Source organism: Rhamphochromis longiceps, linkage group LG13 (genome assembly GCF_057381845.1).
Source record: "Rhamphochromis longiceps isolate RC_006_pf linkage group LG13, R_longiceps_female_GT1.1, whole genome shotgun sequence".
Lineage (NCBI taxonomy): Eukaryota > Metazoa > Chordata > Actinopteri > Cichliformes > Cichlidae > Rhamphochromis > Rhamphochromis longiceps.
Genome location: NC_140569.1, coordinates 9261581 through 9279458, shown reverse-complemented (window position 1 = coordinate 9279458; position 17878 = coordinate 9261581). Strand labels below are relative to the sequence as shown.

General features: G+C 39.6%; 1 protein-coding gene across 7 annotated transcripts; it reads right to left on the bottom strand.

Annotated features, from left to right (window-relative positions):
• Nucleotides 1-755: 755 nt before the first annotated feature.
• On the bottom strand, nucleotides 756-17698 carry arhgef33 (Rho guanine nucleotide exchange factor (GEF) 33). 7 transcript variants are annotated; one of them, XM_085427436.1, is made up of 19 exons: nucleotides 16964-17698; nucleotides 15998-16088; nucleotides 14606-14849; nucleotides 11805-11848; nucleotides 10258-10422; nucleotides 9790-9908; nucleotides 9448-9596; nucleotides 9284-9346; nucleotides 8687-8813; nucleotides 8031-8163; nucleotides 5406-5513; nucleotides 4917-5009; nucleotides 4482-4630; nucleotides 4286-4375; nucleotides 3804-3982; nucleotides 2398-2858; nucleotides 2082-2306; nucleotides 1770-1909; nucleotides 756-1616 (listed from the first exon to the last, which is right to left on the bottom strand). In XM_085427436.1, the coding sequence occupies exons 3-19, from the start codon at nucleotides 14643-14645 to the stop codon at nucleotides 1487-1489; spliced, it is 2415 nt and encodes an 804-aa protein (XP_085283562.1). In that variant the 5' UTR covers nucleotides 14646-14849; nucleotides 15998-16088; nucleotides 16964-17698; the 3' UTR covers nucleotides 756-1486. The 7 variants fall into 7 exon arrangements, with proteins under 7 accessions (XP_085283562.1, XP_085283567.1, XP_085283565.1 ...); XM_085427441.1 differs by having other exon boundaries at nucleotides 9448-9593; XM_085427439.1 differs by having other exon boundaries at nucleotides 14606-14844.
• Nucleotides 17699-17878: the final 180 nt, after the last annotated feature.

Below are 17878 nucleotides of genomic sequence, written 5' to 3'. Positions count from 1 at the left end.
CAAGTGAAGCTTGCACAAAAACTGGGTCCCTGCAACAGGAGACTGGGCCTCATTTACTACAGTATTTGCATGAAAACATTCGTACCCTGCACAAAAAATGAGTTTGCATGCAAGTTTGGATTTATGAAGAGTGTGTGGCAGCCTATTTTGTTGTCACCACCATGCCTATGTTAGTAAGTCAGAATCATTCGTAACATATAGGCTTGATCAAGCTCCGTACAACTGATATTATCGTGGTGATGAAGTTGTAAAAGAGAAGTTCGCATCTCTAAGACAAAAAAAAAAGGAGAAAGTCTGACTGTAGAAGTTAAATAATAGTGTCTGATATTCAATGGTTAATGTGAAAAACAACCTGACAAGGAGAAAACGGGTGGAGGGCAAGGATTGTGTAAGACATTTACTGCAGTAAAAGAAAAATTTACGAAATGGTGCCAAGAAATTATTTTGTAAGCGGCCTGTACACGCAGGTTTGTGCATACAAGCTGTAAATTAGTAAATGAGGCCCAGTTACCTCAAGCATAGCAGCAAAACGTCTACATTATGGCTGAAGAATAAAGTTTCAGAATTATTGCTGGAAAGGTGGCAACAGTGAATCGTGGGATGTATTTAGTTTTTAGTGTCACCAAAGTTTGTCTTCGTAGTTTGAGATTGTCCAACTGTTGTAGAAAGTTGGGAGTGATATTACTCTGTTTTCAGACTGAGTGTTTTAATCTTAGTACTTAAAAAATTAGGGGAAAAGAACCAGATTCCACAAATTATACAGTCTGGACCTTTATTCAAAATTCTGACATTCGTCTTTCTTCACAAAACAATTCATAGAAATAATCAGCACAATGACAAAAATGTACATTACTGTCTTTCAGCAAAATGTTTAATCACGAACAAACATACACAGATTTTACCTGCTTAGTATTTGTTCTCCTGAGTATATGCAACAATGTAATTCTGGGTATTGCTTAAAATCATTAAGAAGACTGAAAGAAAGAAAGATGAGCTGGAGTGAAACTGTTTAAACGTGCGATACAACGTTTTTGTCAGGGTGGAAAAGAAAAAGGAACATGTTATAGAGGAAAGAAATGGAGTGAGACTTTTTACAGTGTGGGGCACCATTCATCACACATCTAATGTTAACTGACACAAAATTATATTGTTTTTAACCATGGAGTCCTGTTTAATTTATGTTGTTTACTGCCTGTCTTTTTGCTAGTCTTTCGCTCTACAGCTTAACATAATAACACTGAATATTAGCAAAAGAGCTCAATGTTTACTGTATAACCGCATCATATTTCCCTCAGTGTGAAGGATTTTGTAATTGAAACATAAATCAGTTGCTTATATCTGTACAGTGTTTATACAGCGTCTATAAGTTTTAAAGAAAGGAAAAACAGCCTCTATTTTCTCTCATTAGTATATATGTATGATGTACATGCATGTATTATACAGCATCTTTGTTCATGTGTCACAGTGCCTGTTTGCAGAGCAGTGCTCATACAGCTGTGCCGCGGTTCATCTCCAGCTGGACCAGTTTGGGGTTTTTCCCCGGTGACTCATATTCACCATTATTTTGACTTTCTGGTGTCTTCTCACCTCCTTTCTCCTTTTTCTCATCACTAGTTCTGTTAGGAGGAAAGAAAAGGGTTTAAATTGAATACATGTTTTTCCTTTCAATCTTGCCTTCTTTTTGGCATCTTTGTTTCTTCAAGTTAAAGAAACTGCAGTGCCAAGCCAGCCATGTGTCTAACTCCATGATGCTACACTATCTTTCTTACTTTTTCTTGAACAGTTTCTTGAAAGAGCTCCTAAAGCCTCCTTTGTCTTTGCGACTCCTCTCGCTGAAGGGGGTGTGGTTACTGTCCTCCGTCCCACTCCTCCACTTGGACTCATCGCCCCATGACTGGATTCCTGTGTCCTGATGTGGTTGAAAACAATATTTCAGTATTTACCAAGAAAATTAAGAAATAATACTAAAAATATGAATTTCATGTTGTCAGGTTCTGTGGTTTTAATGTTAAAATGTAACAGGCAATTCCTGTACAGACATGATAATAGTTCTTTAATAATAGATGTTTGCTGAAACCCACTATGCTGAGCAGTCCATGAAGATCAGGGCTCTGCTTGTCATTGTCCGCTCTGTTCGCCAAGGGAGTCTGGACCTTACGGGAGGGGGTAGAACTTCCTTTGCTGCCTTTACTGCTCTGGCGCTCCAGTTTGGCATGGCTGCCCAATCCCACCCTTTGGAGATGGTCTGATAGAGGTCCACTATCCAGACCACTCACTGTGTTCTCCATTTGCAGCCCATTCAGTGACTTAACAGCAGAGATGGCATACATGTCGATTATGAACATCTACAAAAATGATTCTTCAATATTTTTATATATCTCTTACAAATAAACTCACCTTGCTCTTACGTTGGCTGGCCTGAAGGGGGCGATGCTGATTGCGACGCATAAGAACAGCTTCGTCTGGAGAGACACAACCACGGTTGGGCAGTTTGCTATAACCATTCCCTTGGCTTCCTATGTTGCCAAAAACATCGCGGGTAGTCGACACATTTGTTGCTATTCCGTGATGTGACGCTGGGGGGGCTTTTGGGCACTTCACAAAGGCAATGTCAATGGAGGAATCAGAAGAGGCAGAAGAACAGCGGTCCAACATAGAGGTGTCATGAAAAGAGCCTCCATCTTCTTCATAGAGGTTCTCCAGCCCAGGGGGATCTGGAGGAAGGAGAAACTCTCCGAGGGCATCTGCCAGAGCAGATCCCGGCTGAACCTGGCGGAACTCTGCAGGTCTGGGAGGCAGATGATGCTGGCACAACATTGACCTCTCAGAGGGCTCACTTTCTGGGATGCTGCCAAGACCTGAAAGCAAAAAAACAAACAAACAAAAAACTGAATTGTTGACTGATGTAAAATAAGAACCAAAATGACAAGTTGGGGAAAAGGGAAGTTTGGGAAGTTTCATCATGTCCCAAAAATAAAATTACTCTGGGGAATCATCTGTCTGACGCTGAATAAAATACTGTGATAGGAGATGCCCAAATACTGCTTTGGTTTTGTATTTAGGTTTTCTTAAAGAGGATGTGGTTAAAAAAAATAATCATCAAGCCATCAAGCCCCAATCAAGCCACAAACAATGGATTTAAAACTATATAATGTAAAAGTTGACCTGGGACATCAGATAGATACCGATGAGTTTAACTCAATTGTGCCCTGGATTTTAATTTTACTTGACTCGGTTTTTTGATGAAATTGGTACTTCTTATTCAAAATGTGCACAGTGGTAAGCCAGTCGGTTGGCATGCTGACACCAGAGCATCCTGTGCGATAAACATCCTTTGTAGTGGCCCTGTGTGCTCACGTTTTGAAGCTACACTTTTAAAAAAAGTTCATGATGAAGTATGAAGTGTTGTCTGAGGATGTGTAAAAGGAAAGGTGTTAATTCCTGCTCCAAAGGGCTGCATTTGAATGCTGGGAGAGAACAAATTGAACTTGAAACATTCACTTTCCCACGCTGTAAAACTCCATGCCACTATCATTGCTCTAGTCCAATCATCTTTCTGTTCTCTTCTTCAATCAGCCTTTAAATTGCAATGCTCAACTTTCAGTCTCTCTTGCAGTCTCCTTTGTGCAATCCACCTCCTCCCCATTTCCACCTCACCAAAGCCCCCAACTTATCTTCATTACCGCCAGCATCTACACTCTGGGGGGGTCCTGCCCTTTTCCATTCTGCTGGGAATTCTTTATTTCGTTAAATCACGCTCAGTTCCTTCTAATGATCTCCTCTTATTGAACTATTTTACTGACCTGTTGGTTTGTGGTTCCGTGAGTCCAGCTCATGGCTGAAGAAAGGGAGGCGGGAGGGCCACTCTGCATCATAGCAATGAGTTTCAGTTTCTTGGTCTCGGTCCCAATCTTGGAAACGGTGCGACTGAATCTGTTCCAGGAGACACTGCTTTCTGCGCCTCACCTGGTTGGCATGTTCCCTGCAGTGAAGAAACGAAGAAATAAACTTTGTTTACAGCAGCACCCGACAGCTTTTTACAGAAGAAATCAAGAAATACTGAAAGGTTACTGGACTGGTAGGAAAACATGGCGAGTATGTAACTGCTTTTATACCTATATTTTTTAAATGAGAAAGCAATAACAAATATTAAGCATTTATGTGTGTCTGTTGCTTTCCAGGAATAATCTACTTAGCTTTAACTCTTATTCATTTATTAATGTCTAACAGAAATGTCTGAGTCATGTAAACACTACATTAAATGCCCGGTAAACTGAATACTCACAGCATTGCACTGCTGCAAGGGTACGGTGAGCCAGTGTTGCTGGCTTGAATCCCACTCTCTACTGTCTTTAACAGCTGTTTCATGGTAGACCTGCAGGGGTGCACAGCACAGAGAACATTAAGCTCCTTCACACTGAAAATGTTTTGTTTAATGTTTGTTTTAAAGTTGATATTTTTCGAAAGATGGTAATCCTGACCTCTTCACCTCCTTGCGGTTGAGCAGCAGAAGCTCCTGATTGTGCTGGAGGAGGTGGTGGTACTGTGTAGTAAAAGCCCTGAACTGCTGTATGCACACCAGCAGCAGATAGTAGTCTGGATGCTCTGCATCAGTCTGCCTAAGTAGTCCCTACACACACACACACACACACACACACACACACACACACACACACACACACACACACACACACACACACACACACACACACACACAGATAGACAATTTAAATATTCATACATCAGATTTAATCTTCAGTCGTAATAATACTGAGTTGTTAATTGTCGTTTTATTTCTGTTTCTGTTTACTGATAACCTTTTTCTGCATGGTTTCAGAGTATCATATTTGTATCAAGTTTGTGTGTTGCAGGATATGAACATATAAGGACAATTCTGGCAGTGGTGTTGATCCAACCTGTAAAAGCAGCAGGTACTCAGGGATCCTCTGAACTGGCTGAAGCAGCAGAGTGTAGAGGGAGGGTTTGGATTCATCACCTGTTATGTCACTCTGATAGCAGCACCACACAGTCAAGCACAATGCAGCACAGATGGACCAATCAGCATCAAAGGGAAAAACACAGCAGGTGTAAGGACTGTGAATTTCGTCATTTGTCTGAAGCTTTTATATAAAACAAGGCTTGAAATGAAACTTGACAGGGTTTCCAGATACTTAAGTTACCTCCACTCAAGCAATTCTGAGAGTATCTGAGAGTTAAATCAGAAATCGACAGATATGCTGGCGTTTCTTTGGTGATATGAGCTGTAAGTTTCCGGATTTTTTTTGTTTTTAGAAGTATGCTGGTATTCTTTTTCATCCTGTCCTCCCTGCTCTGCCCCGTCATGTTACATTCTGTGCTTTTAAAATTAATATCAAAACCTGTCATATTTCACATTTTTCTGTTACCTCAAGCAAGGCCGAAGACTTCATGGAGCTGGTGGCCAGCATGTTGACAACTGACAGACAGTCTGGAAGCTCCTTCAGGTAGGACACATAAAAATCCAAGAAATCACTCTGGAGGAAGAAGGAGAGATATACTGCCTGAGTTTGCATGCTCTTTATATACACTGGAGACCTTCTGCATTTCTCTCTACCTGCATTTAGTGCACGAAACACTTCCCTGCACTATCAAATCTGCACAGATTGGGGTGACAGAGTGCTGAAGGAGAGTCATGCTGAGACACACTCGTGGGGATGCAAGACTGTACAGGGAAGCTACAGCTGGGAGTACGGCCAAGTCTTTAGAGCACTGGCAGACACCTTGGAGAAGGATGAACTGAAAAAGCATCAGACTCGTGGGACACCCATCCCATAAATCCAGTTCATCTAGCAGGGAGAAAAAACACTCTCCTCCAAGAAGATCAACAGCACCCTCCTGCAGACTGCACAGGTATGGGATATGAGGGTGAACCTGGGGAATAAACTATACTTCCACCTGACAATATTCTGACAAAGGAAAGAAGATGATCCTAATAGGACTGCCAGTCCCACTGGAGGATGGATGCAAGGAAACCTCTGTGAGGAAAACCACTAATTACCATGATCAGGGCTAACAGTGCAGGATGGCAGATCTGACTGTTCTCAGCTGAAATTGTTGCAGAGGTTTTCACTGCTTGGGCTGTTGGAGAATGGTTATTGGTCTGGAAGTAGCAGGAAGAGAGTGGATGATAGCAGCACACAGGTTGGTGGTGGTGGTGGTGGGGGGAGCATCTTGCTCTAGAATCGGTGTGAGCTGGAAGCCAGGAGAACGATTGGGATAGACCTGCCAAGAAGGGGACCTTGTGCTCATTGAAGGTTGGAAACCATATGATTGGATCGTTTTATGACTGAAAGCTACAGTCACAAGTTAAGAGACTAAAGACATAAGCACTTTGCATATATGAATTTGAATGTGTTTATAACCCATCATCACACATTTTACACCTCCAACCTTCACTGTCAGATTAGTGTAAACAGTTCTTCATTGAATATATTCAACAAGGTGCTGGAGCCATTTATCAGATGTTTCGGTCTGTATTGACATGACAGCATCTCACAGTTACTGCAAATTTGTCAGCTTCTCATCTATAATGTAAACTGGATGGAGCGTTATCCTGCTAAAAGCAGCCATCAGAAGATGGTACATTGGTTATAAAAGGGTGGACATGGTCAGCAACAATTCTCAGCTGGTACTAAATCGCCCAAGGCATGCCAAGCAAATATCCCCCACACTATTACCAGACTACCAACAGCCTCAACAGTTGATACAAGGAAGGATGGATCCATGTATATATATTGTTCACCAAAAATTCTGATCCTGCATCCAAATGAAACAGCAGCAATTGAGACTCACTGTGACGATCCTGGGTCAGTGAGCCAGCGTTTTGTGTATTATTATTGTATAATTTATTTTTGGTTTGATTTCTAGTGTTTAGTATGGGTTTAGTTCTCTGCCAGTCTGTTTCCTGTTTTATTTTGAAGGTCAGTGTCTCAGGTCATTGTATTCTCTTTTGTGTCCCTCAGTCTCGTCAGGTTTGATTGCTCCCAGCCGTGCTCGCCTTGTGTGTCTCATTTTTGTGTTACTGCCTTTTGTATTTAAGCCCCGTGTTCCCCGTGCTTAGTGTCACGTCGTATCCTCATTCTGCCCTGTGTGTTTAGTTTCCAGTCCAGTTTCCAGCCCTCCTAGTTTTGTTCTGTTTTTGACGTTTGCCTGAAATAAAGCAGTGGACTTTTGAGTTTAAGTTCTTCCTCCAGGAGTCTGCATATTGGGTCCTTTTTCCTGCCTGCCGGCACACAGCCATGACACTCGTCACACCAGGCAATGTTTTTCCAGGCTTCTATTGTCTATTTTTGGTATTCTCATGTGAATTGTAGCCTTATTTTCCAATTCTCAACCGACAGACCACCACTATATATTCATCTGCTGTTTCAAAGTTTGATATGTTGTGCATTCAGAGACACATAACTTGATTGTAACAAGTTAGTATATCCTTCTTATCAACTCAAAGCAGTCTGGCCATTCTCCTCTGACCTCTGACATCAACACGGCATTTTCACCCAGAGAACTGCTGCTCACTGGATATTTTCTCTAAACCCTAGAGATGATTGTGTTGGAAAATCATAGCAGATCAGGAGTTTGTGAAATACTCAGACCAGTCTGTCTGGCACCAACAACTATACTATATACAAAGTCACATAAATCACCTTTTTTCCCAGTCTGATGCTTTCTTTGAACTTCTGCAGGTCTTGACCAATTCTAAATGCCTAAATACACTTAAAAGATTCTTATATTATTTCAAACATAGCATAGAAAAACAAACTGCGCAGGCTAAGAAAGCTGAAAAGGAAGTCCATGAAAGATAGATTCAGATAACTGATATTGAATCAACACCTTATTAGAAAAATGGAGGGAGTGCATATGTAGCATTCACTGCCTGCTGGTTTAAAAGATGTTAAGAATTCAAAGACTTTCATTTTATTTACCAGTAGATGGTGCTCACATCAAAAAGGACAATATCCACATTTCGTTTTGCGCTCTCATTCTGTGTTTACCTCTTTACTTGTAAGCCTCATGAATATATCTCCCATGATGCCTTGCCACTGGCATTTGAGCACACGTTCTTGAAGAGTATGAAGGAGCTCAAGGTGCTGCTGGATCAGAAACCTCAAAGAGCTGGGAAATGGACTAAAAGTAGAACAAAAGGCAGCAGATGTTATAAACATCAACATTCCTACAAAACGTGAGAAAACCTGCATTTGTGTCAATTAGTGTGCCATCTTGTGTGGCAGACATCTGACAGCAGGATAAGCAATTTAAAACAAATACAATCATTCACAAATAACATTTGACCCAGTTCAGCGATGGCACCATTTCACTGGCACTTTCAGTCATTGGGAGCACGTGTGCTGAAGCTAAGCAGTGATTGCATTAACAAGCTGTGTGGAGTCTCTTTAACAGAGTGTCTTTTCTGGTGTTTACAATGTGCCTTTATTTAATTTGTTTATTTCCTGTTCACCCTTCACTGCAAGCACTCAAATTAGATCAGGAATATATTCTTGCGAGTGTTGATTTGTGTGTCTCTGTGTGTGTATCAGGTAGGGGTTAGTGGTGGCTGGGACATTTCTTCTTTCCAAAAAACTGCTTTACATGTCTTTTTCTTCAATTATCAGTCTGAATCGAGCCATCTTAGGGTGTCAGCAGGCTTTACCGTTTGTCTTTGGAAGTGAGGGCTTCTGATCCGTTAAAGGAGATGTTTGCCTTCAGAAGCAGAGAAAGGTGGGACACGTAAACTCTCTCAGACTCCAGCAGCTCCAAGGCTGCTCTCTGTCTTTTATCTGCACATACAGAACACAATCTACTTTAAACTCTGAGAATAAAGAGGATTATTCTATAACCATAAAAGACAGACAACTGCAAAGGGGGCCAGGCTTACTGGCTGGCCTTTACTACCTGTGTATAATATTTTTTGTAATATGCACCTGTTATAAAACCTGCCATCAAACATAAGGCAAAAGCTGGTTAAAACACCTTTTTATATGGTCATGTATGTTGACTAAAATCCCATTTTAACAATTATATTTATATATTGAGTTTTGCTTAAATTAAAAAGAGTGGTGAAACTCCTACCCATAGTTCTGTCTGGAGGTGGTAAAATCCACCTACTTCTGCCTTTAAACTTCCTCTGACTACCAAGTAATGCATGATTCAGGATGTAAAAAGAGACTGTGGTTTAGTGGGTCCGTGCATAGATATGTGGACTACCCGCAGTAGTATGTTTATCAGCAGAAACAGGTGTATTTCTTACTTATTTCAGTCTGACTATTGGTCTCAGGACAAGATCTTTGCTGGTCCTGCTCAGACGTGGAGGCTGCAACACACAAACACTAGTATGAGCAAACTGCCTCTACGAGCCGGTCATTTTCTCGCTTACACTCTTTGCATAGTAAATGTTGAAATACACAGACTCACTCTGAGTCGACGTGGTGCTCCTCGGCGGTGACCCGCTGCTCTGCATATTGGGGAAAAAGTGCTGAATACCACTGAGCTCTGATTGGCTGGGCACACAGATGTGTTCATCACTGGATGCTGTCAGCACATCAGCCTTGGAGCTCTTTCTGCTAGTGGCCCGATCAGCACAGGTGAAGGAGAATTAAAAAGAGCGCTTATTTGACAAAGTTACATATGAAAGTTGAACTTTTTGGGTCACCATTAGGGAGCTGAGTGGGATGATTGAATAATTACTGTGAATAATTTTTATATGCGTGTACATTTATTAAAACTAGCACCTTTTTCAAAATGTTGCAGCCCTACCTGTGTGGAACTGACATCATATCTTTGTTTTCTGAGTGCAGCAGTTCTATCCTCTTCTGAACATCTCTTTGTCTGCTGGAAATGTCCCTGATGTGGAACAACGCCACATTCAGCTCCTCCTGCAAGAAGATTAAAAGGTGCCAGTAGTTTTACTTTGGTAGACTGGGAAAGTCACTATGCTGAAATGGGAAGTACCAGGGTCAGATTTTAAGGGGAGAATTTGGGATTCAAATCCAAAAGAGAGAATTTCTCGTATGCATGCACATTAAAAAAATATTAGCAACATAGTCCACGTTGAACTGCCTGTTGAAAAGAAGTGTGAGAGTCTAAAAGAGTTGCCTTCCTGCCTAATTAAATTAGTTTACAGTTCAACAGAGTCCAAGTCAGATGTTCTAAATTATGTTTCAGAGGCCACACCAAGAGTAGACTGTGTATGTGTGTGTTTTTACTGTCTAGCTTCTCCAGCACCTTAAATGTGTTGAGCGTGTTCTTGAGGCCCATTATCTTATCATCCACATCAGTCTGATGGGCCTGCAGCTTCTCTTCCAAACCGTGGTCCTTTTGACGCAGCTCGCACAGCTCCCCCAGCGCCGCCTGGAGCCCCTCGCGCAGCTCAACCATCAGACCCCACAGCTGCATCACAAGGAGCAGTTTAACATGTAATGTTTTCACCAGTGTGCTTTGCTCCAACTTTGTTACAACTTTGTTACACTTGATTCTTTGTGCTTTTGGTGCGTTTTGACTTGTTTTGTGCTGTCTTTTAAACCCTTATCATTATGTTAACCTTTCCCTGATTACATTCCATACATAGAGAAATCTTTATCTTGCTTTGTTTTTTCTCTGCTCTTCCATTCTCAGTTTTCTCATGCATAGCTGATTGAATTTACTTAACGGGCATAATTGAATCAGCTCATGGGAACATTACATGGGTTTTGCAGCTCTCTCTTGTCCTATCTTTCCATCGCTCTCTTGCTTTTCTTTTTCTCTTGGTCATGTGAAAGGCATCAAGCAGGAAACTCAATAGACCATCTGTCCTGTTTGCCTTATTGCTCTTATTCCTGTGTAATAGCTGACTATGCGTCTATACACCTGGAGGCTACAGCTCTAAGGAGTGGCTAAATAATGATTCATAGAAGCATCTGCATCTACTGCAATGCATAGATCTTAGTATTTACTCGTATCAGCTGCCAATATTGAGTTTAGTTAATCTGAATAAGAGTGTTATTTAAATAATACTTAAGAGAGCATGATGTGCTAAAGTGAACTCAATTTGGAGACTGAATTCTTATACTGTACAAGTGAGTCCTGTACTATAAATTATTCATAAAGTATTTCACATCCTCTGTGAGTAAATAAGAGCTTTTGTTAAAATGTGATGAGACCTGGTGCAAATTTAAAAGAGCCGAAACTTTATTTTAAAACTTTGTAAACAGCATTTTTCTTGTGTGCTCTGTTCACTTTTGGTAGTCCATACTCATTGTGATGAAAATGCTTCACTATCTCGGGCAATATGCTGTCTTCTGATTTGGGTTATTTGTCTGCAGAGTCCAACATTGGATAACTCACTCTTCTTGCTCTTTGTTTCACTTCATCATAAAATAAAACCAATCAAATATTCTTAAATTTAAAAAGTGTGAGGCACAGTGAGTCTAAATGCCAGCACTGGTTATGTTGATATCTTGAGCAAAATCTACTCTAGAAAGAGCACAGCGTTTGCTCAAAGTCACCAACACAAAATGTATTAAAAATGTAAAAAAAAATAAAATATAAAAGTTTTACTATTTAAAGAAACATCTTGTTGCGTCTTCTGATAAATAGTGACAGAAAGGCTCGGTTGTTAATAGACAATTTAAGTCACAAACCAAATATTATGTAATTTATTGGTAACTTGTCTAAATGAGCTTGTTCTGATTTGATAATAAAGCTGGGATTATTCATGTTTTTTTTTAGCTCACCCATTATGAGGCATAAACAAATAAATATGAAGTGTGAAGTGTTTAAAAGTTCTTGATTACCTGAGAAATCCCCTGGCTAGCTTCTTCAACATTTCCCTCTGTATCTAAGGAGAAAACATGAAAAGCTGAGTGTGGTGTCCACACAACATCTGCTAAATTTCTGTGAAAATGTTGATTGAATCCACAGACAAATCCACTGTTAAGCGTTTGTTTGTTAAGCAAGTATGGAAAAGGCATGAAAGAGGTTGCCACAAGAAAACCCCTTTTTTCCCACCACATGTAAATTAACAGTTTATTTACCTTTTCTTTCTCAGACATTTAACACATCATGTAAGATTAAGTTCAAAGAAAAAAAAAAGATTAAGTTCAAAGAATTTCTACTTGTTACATCATCGATAATTGGCATCGCTAACAGATTATTTATCACACTTATTCAGGACAAAAGACCACAGAAAACAGGTTTGGTTCATGCATCTCAAAAATTAAAGTAGAATAAATATAAATTACACAGATGATATTCTATAAAATAACAAACTTTTAATATATTTTTATATACAAGAAAAGTTGCTCCTCATATTATCTGACTCCAAAAAGTTCAGTGAGTTTCATGTTTTGTCTTGAATCATAAAATTCGGCGTAACTGTTAAATGCTCTGAATTACAGAGAATTGTGATCATGTAATTTCAACAAACTGTAAACGTCAAATGAATTTCAACCCACTCAAATAAAGTTTAAAAAAGCCTGCGCCGTGAGCTTTCTCTGTCGTGTGATTAAAGTCATTAATGTCTGCATTAAACTCTTTTCATCAACCCCAGTGTAACCTAAAGTTGTATCCACATGTGGCAACTTCAACCAATTACAGGGAAAGTAACTGCTGGTGATGCAAAGTGGGCGGGATTTAACAAGGTCCATTCACTCCAATGGACCTTTTTTCTAATAGCATTCACTTACTCAAGGGCTCTGTTCAAGGCAAGCGAATTACTACCAATAAGAGAACAGGATACCCTTGATTGACATAATGTGGTAGTAAATATATTAGAAGGTTACCTAGGTAACGGGTAATCTGAAACCTCTGCACACGGTCGACTGTAAAGCAATGCACGACAAGCAAATTGCTTCCAGCGTGGACACAGCTTAAGAGCTTGACTACCATGCCATATGTCAATCAATAGTATTCCTCACTCTCATTGGTAGTCACATTGCTGGTCTTGAAGTCTATCATGAGCCATGTTCACTTCACATCACCAGCATCTTTTCATCTGTAGTCGCTTGGTGATCACCACATTGCTGCAAATTGCTTTCAGCATCACGGCAGCTTCAGACTTAGTGTGTGAATTTATATTATTCACCGTTCAGCGTGTCTGCATTTCCTATGTTAAAGGTAAAAAAACAAAAACATTGCAGTGTGGTTCATGGCAAATATTTCATGCATTTGGGCACAGTTGATGGTTATAGAAAAGTACAATGCTTGTGTCTGTTGCGAAAATGTCACAGGTCGAGGCTACTGTCAAAACTGCACGGGGTCATACGAAACACGTTTTACATATATCATCATGCATAAATGATGAGGAGCATGAGCACAATATGAGTAACACTTCTCGTCCGTGAAAGAGCAAAACAAGGAATGTGTCCCACAATGAAGACTCTCTGTCAAATTTCCTCTGGCATTTTGAGTTTGTGCTTTTGGCTTCAGCTGTTTCAGGCCAAAAAAGTTGACGTCAACATGTTACATCAACATCTGTCCCACAGTGACCTCAACAGAAGATGCAAAAAATATTTAAATTTATTGCCATCAGGAAACCAAAAGGATTTTGTGACATTTTGATGTTGCTTCTGCACTGTATGTCTCATTTGGTAACAAGTAGCAACAACTGTCTGGATAGTAAGACATATTTTTGGTATAGCATTGGACTGCATGTTTAGTTCATCTCATACACGCTGGCTTTGTTCTCCAAACAAACCTAAATCACAGCTTGCGTTCAGCTGGTAACCAACAATCAGGACAAAAAGGTCAAAGCTGCGTTTGGTGTACTTTAGCGTTGATGTGAAACAGCAGACATTTTGGCTTGTGAAAACAGGAAACAAGCAGGAGTAATTGATAACATTAAAATCATCCACATCCCATTTAGGTAAACCCTTCTAAGGTTCTTGACCCTGCTTGAATTAAATGAAGGATAATTAAAATTATTTTTGTAGGTCACAATCTTGATGTACTGTTAAAATAAATTAAAATAACTAAATAATCCCTGTTTAATACCCATATTAAATACTTAAAAATTAAGAATTTTACAAAAATATCATAATGTTATTTATATGTGTTCACCAGGCTTTATGTTTAAGGTTTGTTTTACAACACTACTGCTGCTCATTGGTTTTTATCCCTGTATCATACATCTTTGCAGATGCAGCTGGTCCAAGAAAGGCAAAGTAGCTTTGTGGCTGGTTATGCAAATTTTGGTATCACAGCCCAGTAAATATTTCAGGACTGATTGAAATGTAAAGGAATGATGAAAAAAAAGAAGAAAATCTGATATATGCAAGGAAAAAAATCATTTTGAACTGCCAAAAATATTCTTTTTGGTTTTGCCCTGTCTTATTAGAAAAAAAAGAAAAAGAAAAACTTTACTAAGCGTTCCTTATTCTTTTATATGTCCCCATAAATTTAGTATATTAACCTGCTGGTCTGAAAACACACATAATAAAGAGGATATCTTGAATTTTGACAAGCTGTAAGTAGCAGTTTCTAGACAAAGACTAAGCATTTGGTTTTTGAAAGTAAGAATAAACTGAATATTATGAATATTAGCTGCAAATACTTGTCTGAAACATCTCTTCAGAAGTTTTTTAAATGCTCATTTTACCTTCTGTCTTCTCCTCTGTTTCTGTTTTCTCACTCTCCATGTTCAGATAATCCTGGCCAGTCTGGTACAGTGTACTTCACAGCTGTCCAGTTCTGAAGTCCCTTTTCCAGCTCTGAATGACCTCACTCTGCTTCTCTGCCTCCCTCTCTTCTGAGCAACCCTATCTCTCGCTGTGATCGTTCACTTTCTCTTGTCCAAAGCATGTGAGTCCTATGATTTCGCTTTCGTACAAAAAGGTCCTTGTCTCCAGAGAGTGGAAGGATGGAGGGGAAAGATCAGGAGGAGAGAGAGAGAGAGACATTTGTTCATCATAAAGTCACATACTGTAGCCAACTCATTAGATTTAAGGAGGCGTGACTGGTTGCTAATGAGGATAGTTTACACAGCTGCACTGAACAGAGAACGCCTGAAATGGACATTCCAGTTGTTGTGGTGCATATAGGTGCTGGAAGTAGTGTTGTAGTCTCATGCAATATATGGTCTCACTCTAGGCCAGTTCTAATAAAGTGTCTTTTCTACTCCTTTTTTAAAAGACCACTTAGGGGGAGGGCAAAAGCTTTAAACCTAAAAGTACGCTACAGTATATCTTTTATTCACTTGATTTTTAGCTCCATTTTGGTCTCAACCAACCCTTGAGGGGCTTTTTGGCTCACAAAACAGTGAGGCCTGGGAGCTTGAGGGTCCCAATATCTTTGCTGTTCCTAGGACTGTGCTCTTCTGGACAGTGATCTTTATATATTTATGTATAATATATATATAATATAATGATGGTAAATATGAGGTGAACAAATGTTGTACTTGGAAGTTAAACAGTTGTTGATGAGGTTAAAGTTTTGCATAATAAATTATTTTATGTCAACAATTTACCAATTTTACAGTTTTAACCTGATTTGTAAAAAAGATTCTATCTATCTATCTATCTATCTATCTATCTATCTATCTATCTATCTATCTATCTATCTATCTATCTATCTATCTATCTATCTATCTATCTATCTATCTATCTATCTATCTATCTATCTATCTATCTATCTATCTATCTATCTATCTATCTATCTATATTATTTTTCTTACAAATCTAGTTAAAACTGTAAAATTGGTAAATTGTTGACATAAAAAAATTATTATGCAAAACCTTAACCTCATCAACAACTTCCAAGTACAACATTTGTTCCCCTCATATTTAGCGTCACAGCTTTTTGCTGACACGAGCCTGTGTTTGTGTTCCTGTCAGCTCTGTGACATCACCGTATTGTAAGTCTGTCTTCATGACTGTCTGCTTCTTGTCACACAGAGAGTACGGTTGTCTGTCTTTTCTCTCTCGCTCTCTGTGTCGGAAACAACAAAGCCTGGAGACAAACAGCTCAGCTGCTCCTCATTTCAACAACAAACCTGTGTTTGAAGGTTACATCCTTCCCACACATCATCTGATTCTGTGGTTACATGTGAGCATGTGGACGGGGAGTGTAATGTTCATTCCTCTCTACACAGAAACAAAACAGAACTTGTTTTATTCACCAATAATTGAGTTTGGAGAAAATGCCATTTTAATGATTTGCTAACTGGACCCTAAAAATCAATTTATTTGCAGTGTCACAAAGCAAAAGTTCAAGTGTTACAAATCTCATGTTTTAATATTGAAATTGTAGTAAATCTAGTGTGTCTCCTCTGTGTGATGACAGTTAATTTGAGTAAATGTACAGAAAGTCACGCGATACAGCAGTCTGTGAAACATGTTTGGTTTTGGGGATTGGATTATGTTTTAATGCAATCTTTGATGGTTTTTATCTCGAACTTGGACAGGTTTCACGATGCTGTGATGATATCTCTGAGCCATGTTGAATTCTCCCAATTCTTTGAATCTTTGGGCTGAAGGAGGGACAATACTCGGTGTATCAATGCTCAATCAACAATCATTTATTTCCATACAATTCAACAGTCAGAGCATTACAACGTCCGGACGGGAGAGATGCTACCAGAGGGTCAGGCACATGTCTCAAAATGGTGACGGGTTGCTCAGCTTTTTATAGTCTCTAGTGGCCCCCAGCTAGTCGTAAAAGCCAAAACATCACATTTTTTCTCTGTTACAGCGCCTAAGTTATGACCTCGGCAGTTGTTTCTCTGCTTTCTGTAAGGTGGGGGTGTGGAATGTGGTCTATCTATCTCCCCTGCTATGGTTAATAATAACATGTTCCAGTCATGAGTGGTATCAAAAGTCTTCTCCACTGTAGCATTTGGCATTCCCAATAATATAACATGATACCTTAATCAAAACACAGTTAATATAGCACAGTTTTCTTGATGCAAACATCAGTAACTCAAAATCAGCAACCACAGTGTTAAGTCTGCAGTTCATACTTATGTGAAGCTAGAGTCTCCTCCTCCAGTCTCTCTTATCCTCCTGCTCCTGAAAAAACAAAACAAAACAAAGCGAAGCATCCACCCTTCTCTTGTCAGCTGGGTGAATTGTTTATGAATTGTTTATTGGCATTTACTAATCCTAAAGTGGGTGCAGTCATTGTCTCAGTATCAAGTCAGTCAAAACTTTTAGTCGTCAGTCCATCACAGTCCATTCACATGCATACCTCCATACACATTCATACCAGATGTTGCTGATAATGGAGTCTCCCGCGCAACCTATTCGAGCATCCATCACCAGCAAGATGACGTCATCATTTTAAAGGAAAACAATTCCTTGTTGTTTTTTGGGCCGGATTGACTCGGTGCAATCCTTTTAGACTCAGAACTTCTCAGTGTTCCCTATAAGTGAATTTCTCCCAAGCCAATTACAATCATGGAGAAGCACACTTTGCAACTGTTTTTGTAAGAATATTTCATAGCGCTTTAAATTTCAATCTTTCAGGCCTGGTTTAAAGAGCTGATTGTTAAATCATAAACTCACAAAATATCAACATATCACCACCGGTGGATCACACCTCTCAGATGTTTTTTCTCCAGTGCACTGTAACAAAAACGAAAACAGACATAACCAACAAAATACTACTAAAATAACACAAACTAGGGCCCGTTGCAGACATGTCCAAGCATAAAACTATCCCTCTCTCGCTTACGAGAAAGAACACAAGCCAAAGCTCACTGATAACATCAAACTAGCGCTAAACAAAACCAAACAATCAACCAGAAATTCACAGGAACATTTTGCTTCCTGCCGGGACAATATTGTGTGGGAATGAGAACCTCAGGTGCCGTAACACCTTTTGTTCCTCCTTGAATTAAAACTCAATCACAGAAAATGCCGTACTCCGACCTAAA